The sequence below is a fragment of the Rissa tridactyla genome, chromosome 1 (genome assembly GCF_028500815.1).
Source record: "Rissa tridactyla isolate bRisTri1 chromosome 1, bRisTri1.patW.cur.20221130, whole genome shotgun sequence".
Classification (NCBI taxonomy): domain Eukaryota; kingdom Metazoa; phylum Chordata; class Aves; order Charadriiformes; family Laridae; genus Rissa; species Rissa tridactyla.
The window spans coordinates 5,986,689-6,011,681 of NC_071466.1; the positions used below are offsets into that span (position 1 = coordinate 5,986,689).

General features: G+C 47.7%; 1 protein-coding gene and 1 long non-coding RNA gene across 5 annotated transcripts; one reads left to right on the forward strand and one right to left on the reverse strand.

Annotated features, from left to right (window-relative positions):
* Nucleotides 1-8,865: 8,865 nt before the first annotated feature.
* Nucleotides 8,866-23,581, forward strand: KCTD21 (potassium channel tetramerization domain containing 21). Of its 2 annotated transcripts, XM_054188126.1 has the most exons (3): nt 8,866-8,929; nt 11,521-11,786; nt 16,973-23,581. In XM_054188126.1, the coding sequence occupies exon 3, from the start codon at nt 17,003-17,005 to the stop codon at nt 17,783-17,785; it is 783 nt and encodes a 260-aa protein (XP_054044101.1). In that variant the 5' UTR covers nt 8,866-8,929; nt 11,521-11,786; nt 16,973-17,002; the 3' UTR covers nt 17,786-23,581. The 2 variants fall into 2 exon arrangements, with proteins under 2 accessions (XP_054044101.1, XP_054044102.1); XM_054188127.1 differs by lacking the exon at nt 11,521-11,786 and having other exon boundaries at nt 8,888-8,929.
* LOC128904174 (uncharacterized) lies at nt 13,824-23,777 on the reverse strand. Of its 3 annotated transcripts, none has more exons than XR_008464424.1 (5): nt 23,694-23,777; nt 18,721-18,830; nt 14,760-14,868; nt 14,077-14,237; nt 13,824-13,957 (listed from the first exon to the last, which is right to left on the reverse strand). It is a non-coding gene; the product is annotated as an uncharacterized LOC128904174 (long non-coding RNA). The 3 variants fall into 3 exon arrangements; XR_008464425.1 differs by having other exon boundaries at nt 14,756-14,868; XR_008464423.1 differs by lacking the exon at nt 14,760-14,868.
* Nucleotides 23,778-24,993: the final 1,216 nt, after the last annotated feature.

The window sequence follows — 24,993 nt, forward strand, 5'->3', positions numbered from 1 at the left end:
ACGCTATACTAAAAGATTATTCACACGTCAAAGGTTAGGAATCAAGATGGCTAATTCAACCCCAGCACAGCTCCAGATGCTTTCAGAGAGATATTATTTAAAGGATCTCATGTTAGCTTGCTTTATTTTTTTTCCCCCCAGGACCTGCCTGGAGAATGAATCAGGGTTTGCAGCGGAGGAGACCGTTGTCTGTAAGATCATTGTCTCATTTGTTGTAGAAATTGGAAGTATGTCATAAATAACCCAGGGAACTGCAGAAGAGGGAAGGCCAGTTTCATTGCTGGGCAGCCGAATGCTGCCTTGGAGATCTGGTCCCTGGCACTCCGCTGTTTAATACTGAAATAACAAGACTAAACATTCAGATAATCAGGCTTCTATAATGAGTGCTCCTGAAGTAGAACAACCTTTCTGCACTTCATCTTCCTCACTGGCAATAATAACTCACAGAAAGTTGGGAGGATCAGCTCACTCCTGCTTGTAAAGAGAACCGAGTTCCTGCAGCACATGAGGATGCTGTAGAAGGTCAAAGTGTTAATTATTAATCTGAAGAGCTGCTTTGAGGTTCCCATCTGTTATGTAGCTCACATAAAACAGAAAGTACACAAAATGAGCTTTGCAGTGAAAAAGAAATAATCCCATGACATGGCAAAACTGTTCTGCTTCCCTGGTGAACGACTGGCAGGAGCAACGTGGGTAAAATCACAGGATCAGGAGAGAAGGGACCTTGGGAGGTCTCCAGACTAACCCCCCCACAAAGAGGAAATCAAACCAAGCTGCTCAGGGCTTTGTGCATTCAGGTCTTGAAAACATCTCAGGATGGAGATCATCCTGGGCAACCCGCCCCAGTGCCTGATTAGCTCCTAGTGGGCAGTTTTTCCTTATTTCCAGTTGGAAATTCTTGTTTCAATTGATGTCTGTTTTTTCTCATTCTCCTGACGTGGCTCCAGCTCTTGAATAACCTCTTTGTAGGCACTGGGAGCTGCTATCAGTCAGTCTCCAGCCTTCACCAGTGCAAGGGGTTAGTCCATCCCAGGTGAATCCATGCCAGGTGAGCCCCTCCCAGGTGAGTCCATCCCAGGTGAGTCTATCCCAGGTACAGGACTTGGCATTTGTCCTTGCTGAATTCCACGAGGTTCATGTCAGCCCCAGCCTGTCCTGGTCCCCCTGTATGGCAGCCCTGCCCTCACGCATATTGACTGTTCCCCCAAGTTTGGCATCACTCACAGATCTGATGAGGTGAATTTCATCTCCTTCTCCAGGCTGTTAATAAAAATATTAAAAAGGAAATGTCCCAGGTTAGTTCCAGACAGTTTTCTACCCAGTTAGCAGTCCACCCATCTAGACTGCAGTTTCTGTGGTGTCTTTGATACAAGGAGGCTGTGGGACGTCATCTTAAAAGCCCTATTGAAGTCAAAGCAGACAACATCCATGGCTCTCCCCTCCTCCACAGATCTATCAGTCCATCCTTAAAGGCCATCACTTAAGTCAAGCATGTTTTACCCTCGGTAAAATAATGCTGGTCATTCCCAGTCACCTCCTCCTTCGTGTGCCCAGACACAGTTTCCAAGGCAATGTGCTCTAAAGCCACAAATAAAATGAAGTATCTCACCAACATTTGCAACAGGCGTTGCTTACCACGAGATGTGTCCCTGCGAGGACAGATACCCAACCACGCTCTAGAAACCAGAGAGGGAAAAGAAATATAAGGAAAGAGCAGCATTGACCAGCTTAGCTTCACTCGCCAAACTGAGTAAACCGCAAAAAAAAAAACCAACCCAAAACCAATCTCAGGATGAAAAGTCACCTTGGGCTTTGCTTGGGTCTAATCTTCATAATCTGTACTGTTCAGAGGTGTCCTAATATTTCCCTTCTGCCTGTGTTTTTTCTTTAATTAGGATTCATTTCAATTGAAGTCTATCCAATTACTTCTAAATCAATTCGTTCCCCTATCCCTGCCAGCAGCAGATTTCCAGTAAACGCTCCTTAGTATTTTTTGCAGAACGCAGTATCAGTTCCTACAGCCCAGATCCTACAAAGCTCTGAAAAAACAGATCTGAGATGTACCTTTAGGAAATCTTGGTAATAAATTCAGCACATTTCCTACAATGGCGTCCTATATAGTTTGATAAATACCACTAAAGGAGGAAAAAAATCCCGCCGTGCAAACATAGACGGATAAATAAAGTGAGTTGCTTCTTACTTGCAAAGAAGAAATCATGACCTGCTTCCCTGAATTCTCTGGAGGTCTGGAAGTACAGAAACGAGACTCACCTTTTATTGTCCTTAACTCCTGCTCAAATGGTTTCCTTTATGTCAGCCAAGACATTACTGTTATTCTCGCTGCATCCTCCAGGCAGCTGGGCAATAAGGGCTCAATCCTGCAGCGTGCTGAGCTGCTGCAGTTTGGAAGCGAGCGCGCACAGCGCCTTGCCAGAGCACAAAACACCACACGGAAAATACTGTATTCTCTCGAAAATTTCTACCAAATTTGCCATAACTTGGAATACAACTTCTTAAAAGGACCGGCCTCTGTTGCCACACACCTCTCTAGGTCTGTTTTCCAGGAACAGGAAAAGTAATTGTGTACTACTGATTTTTTTGCAGGCAACAAATGTCCCCTTGATTCATATAGGCAAAAGGGGTTTTTTTTTGGTCCAAAGCACCTGCCTGTTCGTCCAGCCGAGGAGGAGAAACCACAGCCTGCAACTCATCACTACCACATCCGATAGATACAGCTTGAGCAGCGGGTATCGGACCGTCACAGGCACTCATTCCTATCATTTCCCTATGGCTATTTTTCTAAAAGGCTAAAAAGCCCTCTAAATAACTAGAAAGAAATTGCAATTTCCCTACAGTGTTGGAAATAATCAAACAGAGGCCACTGCTGGGCCCTCATCCGTGTTGCTGCACCTCCTACTTCTGCCTCCCCGTGATCTAGTATAGTTTACACATCGGGTTATACTCTTCATGTAGCTGAGGTCTAGTTTTTCTGACTAAATAACCCTAATTAATATAAGTGATGTGATTCCAGTTCAATGATCTTCTGTGCATACGTCAAGCACTCACAGCGACTTGATGCTGTGGTTTCTACCTCGAGTCCTCTCAATGACACAACTGCTGCTTCTCTCTTTACTTCTTTCTTAATTATTTCATAGAATCATAGAACGGTTCAAGTTGGAAGGGGCCTTAAAGATCATCTAGTTCCAACCCCAGGGACACCTCCCACTAGACCAAAGCCCCGTCCAACCTGGCCTTGAGCACCTCCAGGGATGGGGCATCCACAACTTCTCTGGGCATCCAGCAACTCATTATTGTCTAAAGCCTCAGCCTACCTTATATATTATTTGCACTGTAATAATGCCCAGAGGCTTCAACTGAAATATAACCCACTTGCCTACAAACTAGCTGTATGTCTATCTATATAAATCTATAGGAATATACACAAGGAAATATGTATCTCGCTCAAGCGACGTGGCAGGTATCACAGAATCACAGAATGGCTGGGGTCGGAAGGGACCTCTGGAGATCATCTAGTCCAACCCCCTGCCAGAGCAGGGTCACCCAGAGCAGGTGGCACAGGAACGCGTCCAGGCGGGTTTGGAATGTCTCCAGAGATGGAGACTCCACCACCTCTCTGGGCAGCCTGTGCCAGGGCTCTGCCACCCTCACAGGAAAGAAGTTCCTCCTCATGTTGAGGTGGAACTTCCTGTGTTCAATGTTGTGCCCGTTGTCCCTTGTCCTGTCCCCGGGCACCACTGAGAAGAGCCTGGCCCCATCCTCCTGACACCCACCCTTTAAGTATTTATAAGCATTGATAAGATCCCCCCTCAGTCGTCTTTTTTTTCCAGAGTGAAGAGACCCAAATCCCTCAGCCTTTCTTCCTAAGAGAGGTGTTCCAGTCCCCTCATCATCTTGGTAGCCCTTTGCTGTCCCCTCTCCAGCAGTTCCCTGTCCTTCTTGAACCGAGGAGCTCAGAACTGGACACAGAACTGCAGATGCGGCCTCAGCAGGGCAGAGTAGAGGGGGAGGATGACCTCCCCCCACCTGCTGGCCACACTCTTCTTGATGAACCCCAGGATGCCATTGGCCTTCTTGGCCACAAAGGCACATTGCTGGCTCACGGTCATCCTGTTGTCCACCAGGACTCCCAGGTCTCTTTCCACAGAGCTGCTCTCCAGCAGGTCAGCCCCCATTCATCACACTGTTGTAGCAACATAAAATACTGAGGCACATCCAGACCAAACCATTTGCTCAAGGAGATGCAATAGGTTGTGGTGGACCCAGGGGCCAAACCTCTCCAGACCTGCAAACACATTAACGGCGATGCTCCACCTTGCTTTGCTCACTCCAGCCACGGTCAGAGCTGCGCTCAATAAAGTGCCATGGCAAAGCAGAAGATCGGTTCCATTTTTAAGAGATCTGGGCAGAAACCCAGAGCTAATAACTGCAGAAAAACCCAGCTAAATACCCTTTTAGAAAGAGGAGTGAGACTCTGCCCATCTGCAGTGATAACGGGGGAAAATCACCAGCACAAGAAGCCTGGCCCAATTTTTTGCACGTAATTATAATCTGCCTTTCTAAATTCACCTTCTCTTTTCAAGGAGATCACGTATTCTCCGCTTCCTGTCCCAAACTGCTTTCCAGCGACAGATTGCACTTGTGTTGAGTGTCTCCTACTCGCTAGAGCTAATTACTTCTGGCTGGCGAGGCTCCTCGTGCGTTCCTGTCCCCTGTTGCTCTGAATCAGAACCGCCCTTTAGCACAGCACCCGTGGAGATTCCCCTTCCACCACAGGCAGTAGCAGATTTGGAGCAGGAGGTTGTCCCCACGCTCTGCAGGACCTTCCACCCTGCTTGGCAGCTTTCTGTCCTCTCTGGAAAATAAAGATTTATTGGAGCGTCCTCTCCCGACTGGACCGTTGGCATTTGGCGTGGCTTTGCTGTACAGCAGGAGCTCCACCTTGGGAACGGCAAGTTTCTCTCCTGTGGCCACACGCTTTTCTAAGAGGTCCCTAAAAAGTCACTAACCAAAAGACACCTGTTTGCAATCAGCCTAAAGTTACCATATGGTAGTTCCTACCTTCACTGAAATCTGTTGATGTTTTTAGATTCACAGACCGCTGCAGACCCTTTTCCTTTCTTCTGCGGTACCATGTATTTCATCAATCCCTTTTTCCTCTAAAACATTATCAATCCGTCCAACCACACCACACAACTCTATCAAACAGCCATCTCCAAGCGACTTATCACGGCCGTAATTCATGGACAACAATGCTGGACGGGCTGATCCTACCCAGCTATCTCCGTTCCCTGCTCTCTTATTTCTCCAGCGCTGCTTCTTCGATCCCCTTGGCGCACACAACTCCCCCCAGTCTCTTCTCTTGCTCTGTGTTTCTTGCTCTTAGGCACTCAGTTATCAAATAAAAAACAGGCTTTGGCTGGATGTCAAGGCAATCAGCGCAATAATACCAAATAAAGCCCAAGGCTTTAACATTTCATCCTCTCTTTCTCCGGACAGACTCCTCCTCCCAGCTCCGGTCCTCCCCTCCAGCCAACAGCTACACACACGCATCTCTAGTAGGTACCGGTCTCCTTTCCTAATAAAGCATCTCAAACCATCGCTAGCGTATGATCAGCCATCCTGGTATGGATGCAGGCCCAAGGAATTAAACTCCCCTCTCCCGTTGCCTTGAAAACCAGCAGCAGCGAAAGGCAGATAAGGCAGGACTTGCTCTAACCCCTGGCTCTGTGGCTAAGCCCGGCACCAACCACAGACAAAAATAACTCAGCCCAGCTGCTTTTTCATTGTCTGAATATATTTGGCATTGGATGCCCGAAGGTTTTAATCCTGCCCGCGCAAGGTAAGTTTTTCCCAGGGTGGTTGCTCCTCCTCACATCCCGCAGATGAGGGTATCTTCCTTTTCTTCCCCCAAAAGCCTTCTGCTTTCGTCCTTAGCCAGAGCTCTCGGCCAGGGCTGTGCTACCTTACTTCCATGAGGCTTGATAACAGGAGCACCCAGATCCTGCACTGACCTTCAGGCCAGTGTCCTTTCTATTATCATCCCTGGAGACTGTAAATACATCTACTCCGGAAAGCCGGTTGTTTTCTTGAAGGTATTTATAGCATTAACATCACTCTTCTTTCTTCAGATTTCTGTCTGCTTTTGTCTGTGTATAGAAATTAAACCCCTGGATCTAATCCAAGGAAAAAACCACGTCCTGTTCACCAAAGAATACCAGACCGAGAGCCGACACTGCCAGCGCTGGCCGGGATTCATCGGACGCTGCCTCACTGCTTGGAGATACAGAGATCTCCAATTTTTCGGTGGTGCCTTCAGGAAAAATGGGATATGACATTCATTTGAGACCTCAGTTTCCCTCCAGCCCCCAACACATTTGGCTTTGTATCGGCCACTCCAGAAACCAGGAGGGTGAAGTGAGACCACGGGCAAACTTTAAGGACCCCATCACAAAATGTCCGTGGCATTCTGAATCCACCCCCTCAGGTGAAAGCTCAGCCCCTTGCTACATCCGTTCAGCCCGAGGTAGGGCAGAAAGCGGAAATTTCTCTGCCACGAGTTCCATGATACAAACACTGTAGGATACAGTTGGGTTCCCAAAGCGTTTTGAAAAGCTCACAGAAGTGGCAAATATTCCCACATCTGCTTTTATCCTTGGGTAACACCTACAAAGTCCAAGCCGAGGCAGATTTAACCTGAAAAGGGTTTGGATCCGGACTGCTCTGAATTTGACCCTCACCATTAGGGCTTTTTGGAACCCCATGGAATGGGAACATCCCTGGGTATCTCTCCCCACGTCAGCTTCCCTGGGGAAAACCTGAACCCATCTTGACCAGTTCCTCGTAACACGATGCTGCCTTGCAAACAGGTTTGCAAAGCCCTGCAGGCACACACCCCCACTTGCCAACGTTGCTCCTGCATCCCTCCCTCTAAGCATCCTCCTCAAACATCCAAATCCTCAAGCATCCCTCCTCCAGGGTTCCCTCCTGCATCATAGCCACAGAACATATCACCCTCTGAGCATTCCTCTGGGAATCCTGACCCCTGAGCATCCCTCCAGAACCCTTCCCTTCAAGCATCCCTCCCTCGAGCATCCTTCCTGCATCCTGACCCTCCAGGCACCCCTTACTCCTGTCCAAGCCCTCGTCCAAGCCCTCTCTTACATCCCAACCCCCAAGCATCCCTCTGACTAACCCTCCTGCATCACAACCCCTGCGCGCCCCCCCTGCATCCTTTCCTCTGAGCACCCCAGTTCCTGAGAACCCTAACTGCATCCCGACCCCCAAGCACCCCTTACTCCCAGCTCCTTCCTGCATCCCGACCCCTGGACATCCCTCCTGCATTGTGACCTCGAGGATCCCTTCTGCATCCCAATCCCCGAGTATCCTTACCCAAAGCATTGCTCCCCCTGAGCATCCCTTCCCTCCCGAGCACCCCTCCCTCTGAGCAGCCGGACCTCCAAATACCCCTCCTGTACCCCTTCCCTCGAGCATCCCTCCCTTTGGACATCCCTCCTGCACCCCTTTCCCCAAAACTTCCCTTTGGCATCCTGACCCCAGGCAACCCTCCCACTGAGCATCCCGACCCCTGAACACCCCTCCTGCAGCCCTACCCCCGAGCATTCCTTCTGCATCCCGACCCCCAAGTTTCCCTCTTGCATCCCAATCCCCGATCATCCCTCCCTCCAAGCAGCTCAACCCCCAAACAATCTCCTGCACCCCTTCCCCCGAGCACCCCTCCTGCATCCCGACCCCCACGTAGCCCTCCTGCACCCTTTCCCTCGAGCATCCCTCCCTAAGGGCAGCCCGACCCCCAAGCAATCCCTGCATCCCAACCTCCCAACATCCCCCCGGTATCCCTTCCCCTCAGCATCCCTCCTGTATCCCCTCTCCCGAGCCCCCCTCCTTCATCCCTCACCCTGAGCATTCCTCCTGCACCCCTTTCCTCGACTACCCCTCCTGCACCCCTCACCCCGAGCATCTCTCCTGCACCCCTTTCCCCTGACTACGCTTCCTGTATCCCTTCCCCGGAGCATTCCTGCTGCACCCCTTTCCTCGACTACCCCTCCTGCATCCCTTTCCCCGAGTACCCCTCCTCCTGCATCCCTTCTCCCGTACCCCCCTCCTGCATCCCTCACCCCGAGCATCCCTCCTGCACCCCTTTCCCCTGGCTACGCTTCCTGTATCCCTTCCCCGGAGCATTCCTCCTACATCCCGACCCCAGGCCGCCCCTCTGCATCCCTTCCCCTAAGCACCCCTCCTGCACCCCTTTTCCCTGACTACCCCTCCTGCATCCCTTCCCCTGAGCGTCCCTCCTGCATCCCTCGCTCCGACCACACCTCCTGCGTCCCTTTCCCCCGACTATCCCTCCTGCATCCCTCACCCCGAGCATCCCTTCCCCCGAGCATCCCTCCTGCATCCCTCACCCCGCGCGCTCCTCCTGCGTCCCTTCCCCTCAGCATCCCTCCAGCACCCCTTCCTCTGAGCCCCCCCCCCCGCATCCCTCACCCCCGAGCGCCCCTCCTGCATCCCTTCCCGAGCATCCCTCCCGCACCCCGACCCCAGCCCACCCCCCTGCACCCCTTCCCCCCGCACCCCTCCCTCCCATCACCCCAACCCCTCACTGCCCCTCCGAGCCCCCCCTTACCCCCCCGCTTTCCCCACCCGCCCCGCGTTACCTCCCGCCGCCGCCGTGCCCGTGAGGCTGCGGCGTGGCCGGCAGCGAAGCCGCAGTCCTGCGGGCAGCTCCGAGGCAGGGCCGAGGGTTGCGGTGAACTACAAATCCCAGGGCGGCCGGGCCGGGCCGAGCCACGCCGCGCCCCCCGTTTCCTCCTCCCGCCGCCGCCGCCGCCGCCTCCGCCTCCCGCGGCGCCCGGCGAGCGACGGGGCTCGGCGGCTGGAGGGGGCGCAGGTGGGTACGGCGGAGGGGATGGGAAGGGGGGGGGGAATCTGCTCGGGGGGAGGGGGCGTGGGAAGGGGCTGGGGTCACCCTACCGTAACACACACAGGCACACACCCGGAGGTGGGGAAACTGAGGCACGGGGAGCGGTGGCTGGGTGGCTGCCGCTCCGCGGGGAAACGCTGTGGGATGCGGGGAGGGGCGGGTGAGCCCCTATTGCGTGGGGTTATTTTTTGTTTGTTTGTTTGTTTTTTTAGTATTTTAAGTTCATTTCATAGCGCGAACGCCTGGCTGCGTGGGGAGGAGCCCAGCCTAAGGTTGCCCTTAACAGGGTGGGGCTCAGCGCCACTCTGCAAACTTTGCATCCCCCCCTTTCACCTGCTTTCAGTGAAGCATCTCCAAAATTAAAGGATTTATGGCGGTTTAGCTCATCCAAGCTCCCCACAACCGGGGCTGGCTCTGGGTCCAGCCAGACTGCAGCCAGCCCCGGCCGGTGGCGTGGGGCCGGCTGGGCAATGTACCTTGTGAAGGGTCTAAATTTGGATGGCCCCTACCTCATTAGTGTTATTTCTGAGCGCTTTTTGCTAGCGTGCGGCTGCATCCCGGCTGGCAATTAGCTGCCCTTCTTAATTGCAGGGGTACCCTGGAGGTCAGTGGGAGATGGGGTGGAAGCTGGATGGTTGAGCCACCCTGGGCTTGCATCGAGCAGCGTGCAGGTGGTGGGCTACCATGTGCGTGGGTGATGTGGTCCAGGAACGAAATAAATGGTATCTGGAAGATACTCCAGAGGTGCCAAGTGATACCCAATGCGGATGCTGGCACAGGACATTAGAAATCAGTGAAAACCTTTGCCGGGGATGGCATTAAGTTGGTATTTTGGACTGTATGAAGGGTTACATCAGCTGCTTGGAAGGAAAAGTGATGCTCCTGCTGCCATGAGACCCCAAACGGGCTCCCTCCTGGCAGCCGGTGGCAATGCCCTCCTGGCAATCTGCATGGCCCATGCAGTGGCCCCTGAGCCACCAGGTCACACCAGGAGAGCACCGAGCACCGCAGCACTTTGGCTTTTATTCTCCAAACCTCGCTGCAGCCGCATCTCTCTGGCTCTGCACTCGCTCTCCCCCTCCATCTTGGCTTCTGCTGTTCTCCTTCAGTAGCTGTTAACCTTCGTTTTGGTCTCCTCCTCCCCACCGTGCCCCGCTGCTTTCATTCCTCTTCTTCTTCCTCAAGAGGAACCTGACCTTTGTTTTGGATTGCTCCTTCCTCTTACTAACCGGGCACCAGCTCTATTTTCCTGCCCCCGTCTCCCTACCCCCAGCTCTTTAGTGCTTAAATTCAGCGTCTGCGGCCTTTTGCATTCACCCGCATCCCCAAGGAAGCAGCCCAGGAGAAGCTCAAGAGCATCAAGGTTGCAGGTCTGGGAAGGGATGGACCCACAGCATCGCACCCGCAACAAACCAGGGACGTTATGAAACTGCCGTTTTGCGCTTTCCCATCGTTCGTGCGTCTCGTTGGCAGAGGAGCGTTTCTAACCGTGTCTAAGGGAGCCCGGTTAAAAAATTAAATATAATATAAAAAATTAAATATAAATAAATATAAATAAGTGGTGGGTAAGCAGCTGCTCTCCGAAAGGTGGATGGTCGGCGTGTCTGTCGCCGGGTATCGCATCCGCCGGCAGATCCATACGACGATCCTCTCTTAGAGCCAGAAGGGAAGGGTGAGCCGTCGCTTCCTGCCACACGCCTGCTGGGAGTTTGAGTCCCCTCCCGGAGCTCGTCACCCGTGTCCCCCCGCGCCGGCCTCGGGGGTGAGCGGCCTTTTCCCCAAACACCGGCTGGAAATTTCCAGTGGCTCACAGCAGCCCCGAAACAAAAAGCAGCTGCCGGCCCCCCTCCGGCGCTGCATTTCGGGATATATTGCTGCTGGCGGACATGCCACGCTCTGCTTCGCTGGCTGAATTTTAAGCCTTTAAGCGCTGCACTATGTTTATTGGAGGGGATGATATTAAATGAGCATCTGAAATTAAGTGGGTCCGTCCTGCAGCAATGGGAAAACATGAGTTTTCCTCTCGAAGATTACTTTAAATAAGCATATAGGGTGTAGAAACCATATTGTAAATGTTTAACCTTCTGTGGTTGAGGATGAGCTGAAATAAATAAACATGCATCAGGGGTACGTGGAGGGAGGGTGAGTCTGTCCCTGTGACGGATTTTGTCCCAAAATCTTCCTTAAATCCAGCTCTCACTTGATACCTGCTGCCTACTGCTGGCTGCTCAGTGGTGAGCTGAGTTTTTTATCTTTTTTTTTTTTTTTTCTCCCCTAAATACTATTTATTGTGTTTCTGCCCTGCCTTTGTTGTTCTTTTGTTATTTTTCTGCTTTCATGGGGGGTGACTCGCAGGCTTCAGACTGCCTCGTCTGCAGTCCCCGTAACACAGCGCGGCACAAACTGGGAGCTGAGGGTCTGGATTCCCTCTGCGAAATCGTCCCCTCCAGAAGGGACAAGGCATGAAAGTTGTCTGCAGGTGCTGTCACAGCAAGTGCCACGGGGCTGGGGTTGCGCGGGGCTGGAGCTCACAACTTCATCAGGTTTTATTTTCTCAGGACTCGGATGTTTTGTGGAAACTGGAATTTTTACCTCGAACCGAAACGGGGGTTTTAGTAAGAGGCGATGGAGCAAAGCGATACTTGCCAAGTGTGAGGAACCTGGGGCAAAACCCCAAAGCGGAATGAGCATTACGCAGAAAGAAGTGGTTTTGGCTGATTATGTTTGCCGTTAACGCTCTCTAATGAAGCAGACCGGAGCCCCATCCTGCGAACAGCCATCTTGTCCTGCCGAACCGCATTTAAAGTCGCCGGCTGCCATACAGGTGCCCAGATACTTCTGTTTTCATCCTTCCTTTTTAGCTGAAATCGATCCCGCCCCTCCCGATGCAGACTGACTTCCCCTAATGCGTCCCTCGATCAGCCTCTCCTGACATTGATCCAGCCGACGTGGCTTTCACCAGCTCTCCTGGGCAACGCTCAAAAAGCCAGAGAGGTTTTTAGCCTGGCTGCTCTTCCTGATGCTTAGCAGAAAGGCTCCCCGGCTTGCTTTAATTTTATTGCCACTTAAGCATCCTTCATTGTGCCAGCCTAAATAATTCATCTCCTTTTTTCTTTCTTTTTTTTTGGTGTGTGTGTATTTTGCAGTTTGTTGTTACTCCTCAGCTGTTTCTTAGCGAAGCTGCACGTATTTCATGGTCTTCAATACAGGTTTCCAAAGTTTTGGTCTGTACCAAAATACACATCGCTCTTGCTCTGCTGCTCTGTGTTTAATTCATTTAATTAATGAGATTCTCTAAGTGACACTAGGATCAAGCCTGTTAACCCCATCATAGGCGTTGCCTGTGAAATCCCAAAGAATTAATTCATTTTCCTTCCCTGCCATTTGTAAAGTGAAATTTGTGTTTGCAAGCGATTACTGCTGCTTTTCCCAAGCTAGATTTTCCCAAGAAATACTCATATTAGGGTTTACTTGTCAGGGAAATCAAGGCATCGCTACACATTTTCCCAAACAAAAACAACTTCTTTAGTTTTCTGATTTGTTTAGTACCTTGTCTCTGCCCTGCTGGCACTTATAGCTTTGGATACATTGGTGTTAGCTTTATTTTGTTAATGCAGAGAGAGTTTTCTTCAGATCTTCGAGGAGACTGTTAAACGGAACCAGGCACACCACAGCTCTTTGGTGTTTCATAAACTTGCTGTTTCAGGGTAGATTATATGGAACTGGAATGATCTAAGTTATCTTTTTTTATCTGAATAAGTAACCAGAAAAATCCTGATAAAAATTGTCTTGATAGATAGATAGATAGATAGATAGATAGATAGATAGATAGACCGACCCATGTCTCTAAAAACCACATAAACATATTTATAACTTCAGACTTTCCATTAAGCTGCGTTTTTTTGGCTAAAAAGGGTAGACTACCGCTGCACCCGTTTTTCAGAGTGGTTAAATGCATAGCAATATTTGGGCCGTTTATTTACATTTTACTTACGTTGGCAAATCGTGACTGATGCTTTTTTTTTTTTCTGGATGATTACTTGTACGCTTGTGGTTTTTTGCCAAGTTGGGCGAAACAGGCACTCAGTTAAATTATGTATACAGAATTTTATTTATTAGCTAATTAAAGCGCTCTCAAATGCGATGAATACATAAGAAGGGAAATAAGCTTATCCAAAGCTGTTCTACATTTAAAATTAGTAAACAAAGGAAGTGTTATGGATAATGAAGGAACTGAGCTGATGGTTCTAAATACATGAAGTGAAAATAAGTAGATTTTGTCATTTCACACGTTCTTTAACGCCTTCCTGCTGCGACAACCCCCATCACTCTCCCAGGTTCGAACCAATTATTTGCTGAGCTAAAATTCTAGGGGAGAAGGTTGTTACAGAAACGTTCCCTTTGTACCCTCTGGGGATGTGAATAAAATCCGTTTAAATTTACAAACTCTGGTCTGTCGAAATGCTCAGATGCTCAGACAGCACCTTCTGCTCAGTAGTTTGACTTTTCCAAAAAGTTCACCACCGCTTGTTTCTCTCAATTTACATCACCTGAAAAGACTATGGCTTTAAATCAATTATTTTTCCCCACCATACTAAATACGTCTGTTTTCAAAAGAAAGATGTATTTAAATACAAGTCACTCTAAAAGCACAAAATAAATCCTGCGCTCTGCGGCTAAATTTGCATCTTCAACTCTCAGATTAGATCTGTAGCTGATCTAATCTGAATGCATTTTAAGTGCTACTCAGGGAGCAGCTACACGAAAGGCTTTCCTGTAATTCTCGGCTTTCAAGAACCGTAACCCAAGTCGTGCTCATCCTTGGTGACCTCAGGTTACAGCCACCCATGTCCCACATGAGGTGCTCTCTTGGTACCTCCTCTTTGCGGAAATGCCACCAAGCAGAAGTGATTTCCGCGCTGCATTCTTGGAGAACCTTCATATTGCATTAACGGAGTACGCAGGCCTGATAAACCGAGGCAGGGACTTCAAGTGCTGGTTGGATGAGCAAAGAGAGAAAACTGACAGCCCATTTAATTTTCATTTTTACGGGTTTATGAAAAGCTTTTTTCATAAACAAGTTTACGAGAAGAAAGCAGCACAGACTGACTTACTTTCCCCAGTTGCTTTGAAGTAACGTCAGTTGGCCAACGCATTAAGTCCAGGCTGACGATGAATCCAGCAGACGTATTGCACGCTCACTTGTGCTGCAGTTTTTGGGTCTTCCGAGGCTGCCAGGCTGTCAGATTCATCTTCACACTGTGACGATATAAACCTGCAAATAATGGGATGAATTAGGCAAAAGCAGATGGTGAACTTGTCATATGTTGATTCCATTTTATGAACAACAGCTGCGCAATAGTTACCCTGCAGCCTTATCCACGGGCCAGATGTTTGCACCATTAAATGTCTGAAATCTAACCCAGTGCGGGGGCAAAATAAAAGCAGGCTGGTGTTCTGGGAGACTGAAATCCAGGCTGGATGAGTCTGTGGACTGCAGAATAGCCATCGGCAGAGTGAAACGGTCGGGGTATTTTGTTGGCAGCCTCCCTTTTGAGACCGCTGATACAGAAACCAGCTACAAGATATTTTAACGTTATCTGTTCAGATTGGACTGAGATGTCTGCCTCTCATTTGACGTATATAGCCAGCAAGTCTCTGGATCAGAATAAACCTAGGGTGGGTCTCGAATTTGGAATGAAAATCTGTATCTTGTCACTGAGCATTTCGACCGTGTCATGGTCTTTAGGTCATGACTCTTGGCAACGGGCTCTGCCAAGTGAAGGCCGTTACCTACACATCGAGGGAAACGTCTCGCTCTGCGTCTGGCTCAGGCTGGCGGAGACCATGAGAAAACTACTCCCATGGTGCAGATAAGCAGGCTTGGGCTCAAATGAAAGCATGACCTACGCAGAAAGAAGAGAAAAAAATTGGGTTGTTTAGTCTAAATCAGCCTGAGTGGGAGCAGAGGAGGGAAAGAATGAACACGGCCTTTGGGTGTCATCGTCAGGGCTGCGTTATTTGCAGGGAACGTTTCTGTTCCTTGATGAAACTTGACCCAAAAAAAAAAAAAAATCCATTTTAGGCTGGTTTTGTGAATGTCAGGTTGTGCTTGTAGCAATGCTTTTACAGACATATTGCAAGCCCTTAGGGGAAAAAATGCATGGCAGTCAGTCATCCTATAGAAATTAGACCAGGGGAAGCCTTTATGTGATCCGTTTTAACAGCTCTTGACTCCAAACTGGGTAGAAGTCTTCAAGAGTGGGAAGTACCCTGAGACTACAGCACTGAGGGGAGTTTAACAGTGAAAGAAGTAATTTTTTTCCAGGGTATATTTGGCTGAAGTTAGTAACAGGGATGATCTCGGTCATGAGGGTAGAGGGAGTGTTGTGTTGCTCTACGCATGCGTTTTTATTTGCCAATTTTATTGGATACGTGGGACTACGGGACACACAGGCAAAGCACTCGGGGGATTTAGAGATCTTCTTTCCATTAATTAATGTGCAGTGAGATATACACCGTGTGCCGGGGGCTAAAGAACAGAGTAGAATGTTAGTCTTAAACTAGAAATGAAATACAGATTCTCATTTGACCTGTCCATTAGCTGCCCTAGGTTGGGCAAGTTTTTCATAGCAAAATGTGCTGGCTATCTAGATGTTTATTTGGTTTAGGGTGCCATTACCACTACTGTTTGGGTTTTAGCAGCCATAAAAGAACTGATATTCCAGCACGAGATGACATTCTTCCCATCTGTATTTTGCTGAGACTCCAGAGCTGATAATAGTGTTGTAGGGTCTATGATTATTCTGTGATTAGTTAGGAAAATGCCTGCATTTAAATTTCATTTTAAGGGAGCTGTTTGGCAGCTTTTTGTTGAGTGACCATAGTTACTGCAGCAAGAGCTACTACCTCTTAGCTCTGCAAGCAAACACTGATGGGTTTCCTGCCGAGTAAGTCAAATATAAAACTGGGAATTAACTGTTGATTGGAAAAACTGATTTGCAGGTCATCATCTAGCAGGAATGAGGGCCCAGCTTTTCAAGGCAGCTGAGCTGATCCGCACTGGAAAGGGCTACATAGCTCCGTCCTCTTCCCTTGCTCCAGCCCTGGCATTCATCTGCTCCCAAGATGTAGCAGAAACATATCCTGAAAAGAAAACGATGGGGTTTTCTCCCTAAAGTGGCTGACTGTGGGGTCAAATAAATACCAGAGCTGGCGTAAGGGAGGAGGAAGGTATGGTGGAGGGCGTCCCTTTCAGAGGCAGTGATGCTTAACTGCACCACAAAATCGCATCCTCCTTTCGTCTCAGCTGATGGCAGAGAAGCTGCGTGGCAACTACGTCCACTGGGATATGGCCCCAATTAATTAGGAAATGTTTTCTAAGGTAAAGCACGTTGGAAGGAGAAAGCCTGGTAGTTTGTTTTTTTTACTGAATGGAACCGCAGACTGTCACATGCTTACGGCAGCACTGCTCGCTGGCTCCCTGCTAGGCTGACTGCACTCAAATGTGTGTCAGGGGATTCTGCTGCAACAGCTTTGTTGCTTTAATTATATCTTCAGATGACATGGAAGATGTTGGGATGTGACTGGTTCTTGTCCTGTCCTTTTTTTCCTCTCTAAATTCTCTTTTCATGAGGGATATGGGATCAGGTGAGCCCAGGACACAGCTCTTGCTTTGAAGACAGAAGTCATTCTGCTGTAGGCATCCGCAGGAGAGATTTCACTCTCCCACGACTCCCATGACTATAAAGTTTTGGAAGACTCATGATTTCTGGCACTAACTGAACTAAACAAAGTCCTGTTCAGGTCTGTTAGGAGAGAAAACATCATTATGCTTGTTCTGAAGATACAACCTCGAAAAGTAATTCTCCACTTCTAATTTCTATAACGAATTCTTGCCATGTAGTTACCCTTATAGATTTAGGACTCTCTATCTTTATAGTTTAACCTTTCAAATACAGCTAAATGTGTGGTGTTGGATTCTTTTTTTTTTTTTTTTTTTTTTTTTAGAATTAGTTCCAGCATCGTGACTTTTCCATCATGTCAGAACCCATCACGCTCAATGTTGGAGGAAAACTCTATACCACCTCTCTGTCCACCCTGACTAGCTTTCCAGACTCCATGCTGGGGGCCATGTTTAGTGGGAAGATCCCAACCAAGAAGGACAGCCAAGGCAACTGCTTTATTGACAGAGATGGCAAAATCTTCCGTTATATCCTGAACTTCTTACGAACTTCTCACTTGGACCTCCCTGAAGACTTTCAGGAAATGGGCTTACTTCGACGGGAGGTAGATTTTTATCAAATTCAGCCACTGATTGAGGCCTTGCAGGAGAAGGAGGTGGAGCTTTCTAAAGCGGAGAAGAATGCCATGCTCAACATCACCCTCGATCAGAAGACCCAGACTGTTCACTTCACTGTCCGAGAAGCACCCCAGATCTACAGCCTGTCTTCCTCCAACATGGAAGTGTTCAGTGCTCATATCTTCTCCACGTCATGTCTGTTCCTGAAGCTTCTTGGTTCCAAACTTTACTATTGCTTCAACGGAAACCTCTCTTCAATATCCAGCTACCTGCAGGACCCCAACCATTTGACCTTGGATTGGGTTGCAAGTGTGGAAGGCCTTCCAGAAGAGGAGTACACCAGGCAGAACTTAAAGAGACTCTGGGTGGTGCCAGATAATAAGCAAATCAATAGTTTCCAGGTGTTTGTGGAAGAAGTGCTAAAAATAGCCATGAGTGATGGTTTCTGCATAGATTCTTCTCATCCACATACTTCAGATTTCATGAATAATAAGATTATTCGCCTAATTCGGTACAAGTAGGAATGGCTGTTTATTATGGTGCCAGCATGAAGATAACACAGGTTAAGTGTTTCCCTTTAAAACACACTTACAGCCTAATTCAGAATCATGCTTATCTGGATTAAGAGTCACTAACAGGGAGATGATTTTCCTTTAATGTATTTACCAATATGACCTTTCAGAATATGTCCATATTCTAGACGGAAGGAATATTGTCCAGCGCCTGAATTAAGGATTGGTTCTGTCTCTGCCTCCACCTCTGACCTGCTGTACAATTGTGGGGAAAATCACTTAACTTCTGTCCTTCTTACATTTTCCAGTTGGAAAATGGGCGTGGTCCTTAACCTATATTGCAAGGGTGATGTGAGGGTTCAGTAATCAAGGTTTGGAAGGCTTTCTGGAGATCAGATGCGGTGAAAGACGCCATGGAGCTCCATCACAGAGGACAGCCCAGGGGGCACATTTTTCAATGTCTTGCCATATCACTTGTGCAGAGCATCAAGAAGCTTGGTTGGATCCACAGAGAAGAAGCCTCCCCACATGCATGTGCTCAAAATAACTGTAAAGGATGGTGCAAACCACAAATGAGTAAGGGATCCTGTCTGTTTGGGTTCAACAAAGGATTTCTGTCACCATCTGAAGCTGACTCTTTATTTTCTGAACCCTGTGAGGAAGACCTTGCTCTGTTCTGCTGTCAGGAAAGCCATGTTTGAATGATGTGACTGGCACGGGGAACGACCAAGGAACCCATAGCAGATAGAATGGTGTTCGTAAAAACCGAGGAGATTGTGACTGGTGCGGAACTTTGCTTTGAATGCTCTGAAACATTTACATTCCAAAGGCAGCCAAGACAACTTGTCCTTTTCTTTCTCTTACAATGTTGTATTTGTCTGGAGGATGCTGCTGAAAACACTTTCTTAGCTGGAGACATTAGGAGGGCAGAGGTCCCCAAATACCTTCTGAATGTTTGAGCCTCTTCTCCCTGGGTATGGCCTTCTTTTGGGCACGTCTCCCTTCAGCAGTGCCTGGAGTGCATGGGATGCTCTCTGGGTAGGACAGATTCCATCTGAAAAGACAAATTTTCCCATCAGGTAACACCTAGTATTTTTCATTACAGAACCAGAGGCTTGCCTTTCCTATCCCAGTGCATTGAGCCATTTTTTTTACGTCATCGTGAAGTGGTCAGGTCACTAAGGTAGCATTTTATCCGCTTGCTTGGCTTCAGTGTCAGATTGTCGGAGGTAAGGGAGTGGGAAACCAGAGGTGATGACAATGGTCAAGCGCTTTCTTACACACACAGTCTGTACTACAATGAAGAGCATAATCCACTAGCTGCGTATTAGCTCTAAACATCATTTGTGCCACATTGAAGGTGGTTCATCCTCAGCTAATTATGTTTAAAAGTATCTTAGCTGTCTTTCCCTAACCAGATTGCTACGTGTGCATGAGAGACCCTCTGGAACGTTTCCCACTGTCGCTAGTGAGATAGAAGGGAAAATGCAATAACCAAGTTTTGTGTTTAGAATTCTAGTGCTTCCAAAAGTTCTTAGCACAGGGCTGCAAAGCTCAGTATTGCTCACGTCGTAACGAGTTTCCCAAAGTAACTAGTCTGTCATTACATTAAGCTGACCTGTGAACAAGCAGAAAGAAGCGTTTTGTTACTGTTGTAAAATACAGCGAGATAAATATATTTCTACTGTCCCAAGCTGTAATTGCATCAACAATGCAAATCAGCATGCTGATGGTAAAAATGCACATTCTGCAGCTATTGGCAGCCTGTTGCAAACCACGTCCCCTGTCTGACTTGGTGCTAAACCTGCATGATATACATGGGACCATGTTGTTAGGAAGCACTGGCTGGGCTTGAAGCCCTAAAAGCCATTAAACCTGGCAAGTTTGGTGAATTTTGAGGATTGTCAGGATATTGTGGCTAAATTCCAACCTGAGTCACCATGTTCTTCTAGTTTTAGTTGCATTAGGAAGAACTTCTTTTTCCCCATCCCTGTCCTGAATTATAAAGCGGGAGTAATCTGTTCCAGGGGTTGCTCCATGCCACTGACAGAGCAAAGCAACTGCTTGTGAATCTTACTTCTGACACGAGTTTGCCACTCAGATGGACATTCACAGTGATAATCTCTGCAGGTAATAACGATTATGATCTGTAAAATGCCATACGTGAAGCCTCTTTCATCAAATCTATGCCTTATAACAGATATGCCTTTGCCAAATTTATGCTAACAGAACTTTTGAGGCCTGTTGGCAGTATTTCTTTTTAGCCCACGCCCTCGAGAGTATGATCTGTAACACGGGTTTTTGTATGTCAGGAGTAAAATAATACTTATCTGTAGTAATTTGTTTCCTGTCAGCTTGAGTTTATCCGAAGGTAAGAACAGTGGGCTTAAATCTCATTTGGAAGGAGCCTGATCGTAGAGCTCTGGATCGGTACTGCTCCATTCTGTTTTAGCAAAGTAAAAACATTCCCTGGGAGAGTTGAATCATTGCTGCATTTGCTGGTGAAAGGCAAGCAAGAGTCCCTAAAAGCACTATGCATAGCTTAATCTAGAGCATTTACTGTTCCCCTTTGCCTCCACTCCCTTTTCTTTTCTTCAGACTGAAGCAACACCCACACAAAAAGCAGTTATGCAGTTTCTTAAAAGTCTAAACAAGAAATGAAGAGTGCCCCAACCTGGCCTAGACAGTAACTGGGGTCATTCTGCTGACATGGAAATAGGGGTTTCAATCCCTACAGACTGAGGGAACAACTGAACCCGGCTTCTCCTGGCGTGCTTTAACCCATCAATCTGGTATGCAAAAGATGGATGACTTGAACATGCATTTTTCTGTGCTCAGGTAACTATATCGGGCAAAGATACGCCTGGCCACAAACCTCTGTCATTTATGAATATGCAGAGAGATGCAAAATATCTCTCTTCTATATGCAGAGAGATGCAACATTTCCAAAAAGTATAAAGACAGGAGTGAACACAAGCATTGGGAGAAAAACTTGAGATACCTCTAAATTGCTAAGCAGAATAAACATCTTTAAGTGTGAGGTCCTATTTAGAATGCCGCAGTCATTCTGCGTGCTAATCGAGTATGGGAAATAAGCAGTAAGTGAATCGCTTGTGATTGCAGTCAAACATATGTTATACAAAAGCAGTTGCTATTTCAAACTACACACTAAGCTAAATTTATATCTGCTCCTTAATTTTGCAGTCTGAGAGTTACGTTATAATGACTGTTTATAGGAATGTTCTCTCTCCAGAACATTTGTTCCCTTTTTTTCTAGATAGCTGGCTCTTTTTTTTTAACCTTCCTTTTCTGAGCCCTAGAGGTGTAACTTGCTTTTGTTTACCAGTCAACAGCACCGATGATTCTTCTTCTCAAGAGTTTTCCTGAATTAGAAAAAAGTGAACATGCACAAAGCCATATTAAGTACAGCGCAATCCCATCGTTAGTCATGAAAGCACCTGGCATTTATTGCCAGTAACATCCAAAAATTATTTCACTGTTCAGTGGAATATTCGCTCTAGGAACAAACTTGTTGGGGTTTTTTTGCTGTAAGGTCCTGGGAACAAGGAAAGGATCTAGTGAGGTTTTTTGCCTTGAAGTCTGAAAGGTGCTTTCACCCACATCGGGTGCGTAACTCCTGTTCTGATTCTGCCGTATGCCTGTCTCCCTCAATATCTTCCCCTACAAAATCATAGAATCACAGAATCTTCATGGTTGGAAAGGACCTTTGAGATCATCGAGTCCAACCAAACAACCTACAATCTCTGCCACTAGAGCATGCCCTGAAGTGCCACATCTAAATGTTTCTTAAACACCTCTAGGGACGGTGACTCAACCCCCTCCCTGGGCAGGCTGTTCCAGTGCCTGACCACTCTTGCAGTGAAGTAATTCTTCCTAATATCTAATCTAAACCTCCCCTGCCGCAGCTTCAGACCATTTCCTCTGGTCCTGTCATTATTCACCTGGGAGAAGAGGCCAACACCCACCTCTCTCCAACCTCCTTTCAGGGAGTTGTGGAGGGCAATGAGGCCTCACCTCAGCCTCCTCTTCTCCAAGCTAAACATGCCCAGCTCCCTCAGCCTCTCCTCATATGACCTGGTCTCCAGACCCCTCACCAGCCTGGTGGCTCTCCTCTGGACACGCTCCAGCACCTCAATGTCCCTCTTGTACAGAGGGGCCCAGAACTGAACACAGCACTCGAGGTGAGGCCTCACCAGTGCCGAGTACAGAGGCACCATCACTTCCCTAATGATGCCGTCCTGCACTTTTTTTTAATGGCCTTAAGAGAGCCGCTGAGCAGAGCGATCAATAGTGTTAGAGCAGAAAAATACGAGAATTAGGGCAGATGATAAATAAGTTATTAGCTGTAGTCTAATGGCATTTTCAGATATGAGCATGTGCATAGCACAGTGGGATTTCTTATATGATTAAAAGATTATTATGAAGCATCTTAGTGGAGTCCAGAAAGAATCACTCATGGATTTCTCTGTGTTTTTAGGCTCGATAGCTCTTAAATATCTAACAATGTCCAGTTATAATGAAGGGACTGAAACCATACATAAATACTACGACATCTTTAGTTCATGCAGCTGTTGTTAAAGGTCATTAGGAGTCAGTGAGAGGAGTGTTTGTTGCTGCAGGTGATGGCTGGGAAATAAAAGAAATGGGTGTAAAAAGTTAGACCTGGAAGAATTCACATGTTAACAAGAAACCCAGGATTTAGAAGGGAGAGAATAAAAAATCTTCATGTGTTCAGGAAAAAAAAACAGCAAGACAACAACGGAGACAAAGATTTTCCTACGGAGGGAGGCTGCAATTAGAATGACTCACTGGTCCCTTCCAGTTTTAGTCTCCTATTATGCAACTTAAATATTGGTCACGCCAAGAGTTATGCTAGTAACTTGTCAGGAGTTGACAGCTTTGCTTCAATTTGCTTGTGCCTGAAATCACCAAACATATGCACCTGCTGTACTTACCCATATTTTAACTGGGTTGCTAAATATAAATTGCTGCATGAGTTCAATGGCAGTAAATACCTGCAATCAATCAGATTTATTCCCACTCTAGGAAAGGCTGGTGGGGTCCATGCCATGGACCGCAGAAAATAAAGCTAGGATCTTCTGATACTTCACAGCTAAATGGAGAAGTTATGAAGAAGATCCTTTGGGGAGTTTCTTTTTCACCCCATCCCTTTGAATGTGGTGTCACTGCTCAGAATTTCAGTAAATTTTGAAATTTAACTGCCATTCTGTAATGACTGCCATATCCACACGCTGATGGATATAAACATGCAGGGTACAAGCAGTGCTGATATGTGGCCCTGTACTAAATCATCGTTATGTGATTTAGTACAGGCAGTCATGTAGATATTCTGTGTGAGAATGGCTGAATCGAACACAAATATACCGATCACGCTCTCAGATTCACTTGGGAATAACACAAGGGATGGTTTCCCTAAGAATTCATAAAAAAAAAAAGGAGCTGTAAGGGAGGGCTGTACGGAATAATTCCTTTTCTCTTCCTCCTCTTGCCATTCCCCTCCCTCTTACTTTCTTGCTCCTACTCCTAACTGTAGGATTTTGCCATTGATCAGAATTTGATCCCCAATCCACTAAAAGCCATGGTTTTGAATGAATACTATTTGGAAAGTGTCAAAAATGGGTTTTATTTCTTACCACTTTTGTGGTAAGAAATGTGGCTATCACATTTAAAAATCTGGTTGCATTTCTCTGCCTGTAACCCCTTTGTGAACGGTTACTAATATGTATTTTAGAAAACACTAAATAAAACATGAATGAAGCAGGAGATGCTCTGCCTGACGTACATTTCTTGAGGAAAGTGCATGCAGCGATGCTTGCTGAATCTGTAGCTTTTCCTCTCTCTAAGGATTTTAAAAGTGCATCATCGCAATGCTTACCTAGACATCTCCGTGGCCGAGAACTGTAGGAAGCTCCCCAAAAACTAGTGCAGTTGTAGAAAACTTGGATGAACAAGCCTTCCTAAATAATCAAAACCATATTAAATGCATCCGCGCATTTATGTTTCAAACATTTCTAAACAGAGGATTCATTTCTTCAGTGAAAACCCTTCTAAACCCTAATGCTTTATCACTGTTGAACTTGCCTCTAGTCCCTGAGTTGGAACAAACCATAATAAATTGCTACTATACAGGAAAAAAAAATAAGTTTTATGTATTTTCTGTATGATTTAACGCAGCCCCTACAAGATGCTATCCCTAGATAGATGAAGATTTGCTGTCAAGAAACAAAAAAGCATCAGCCTTGCATGCATCCACCTTCCGGCTGGCAGTTTCTTCCAGGTATTAAAAAATTGAGCTTTTTCTTCTGAAAGAGCACTTTATACCTGGAAGCTGCCCAGAGGAGAGAGAGGCCCAAAACCACCAAACTCTGTAGTTGGTTGCACAGCATCCCAACCCTACACCTGGTGCCACACTAGCCAACCCCACTTCTGGCCCACACACACCACCAGCCAACCTCAAACCTGGTCCCACATCACCCAACTCCGCCTCACCCTGGCCCAACACCACCCAACTCCTACAGCCAACCAATCCCACTAGTGGTTCCCCACCACCCAACCCCACATCACCCAGACACCACACCACCCAACCCCACTGGTGGTCCCACACCACCCAATCCCACATCGCTCAGACCCCACATCACCCAGGCCACACACCACACAACCCCACATCACCCAGACCCCACACCACCCAGCTCCACACCTGGTCCCACACCACCCAACCCCGCTGGTGGTCCCACACCACTAAACACATCACCCAGGCCCCACATCACCCAACTCCACACTGAGACCCACACCGCCCAACCCCACGTCACCCCAAACTACCACCGCCCAACCCCACATCTCTCAGGCCCAACACCACCCAGCCCCATACCTGGTCCCACAGCCACCCAACCCCCCTGGTGGTCCCACACCACCCAACCCCACATCCCTCAGACCCAACACCACCCAGGTCCATACCTGGTCCCACAGCCACCCAACCTCACATCTCTCAGGCCCAACACCACCCAGCTCCATACCTGGTCCCACAGCCACCCAACCCCCCTGGTGGTCCCACAGCCACCCAACCCTACATCCCTCAGGCCCAACACCACCCAGCTCCATAGCTGGTCCCACAGCCACCCAAGCCCACATCCCTCAGGCCCAACACCACCCAGCTCCATACCTGGTCCCACAGACAC

Bases quoted from the DNA above. Each gene is read 5' to 3' on its own strand.
- KCTD21 (XM_054188126.1), top strand. From the start codon at position 17,003: ATGTCAGAACCCATCACGCTCAATGTTGGAGGAAAACTCTATACCACC.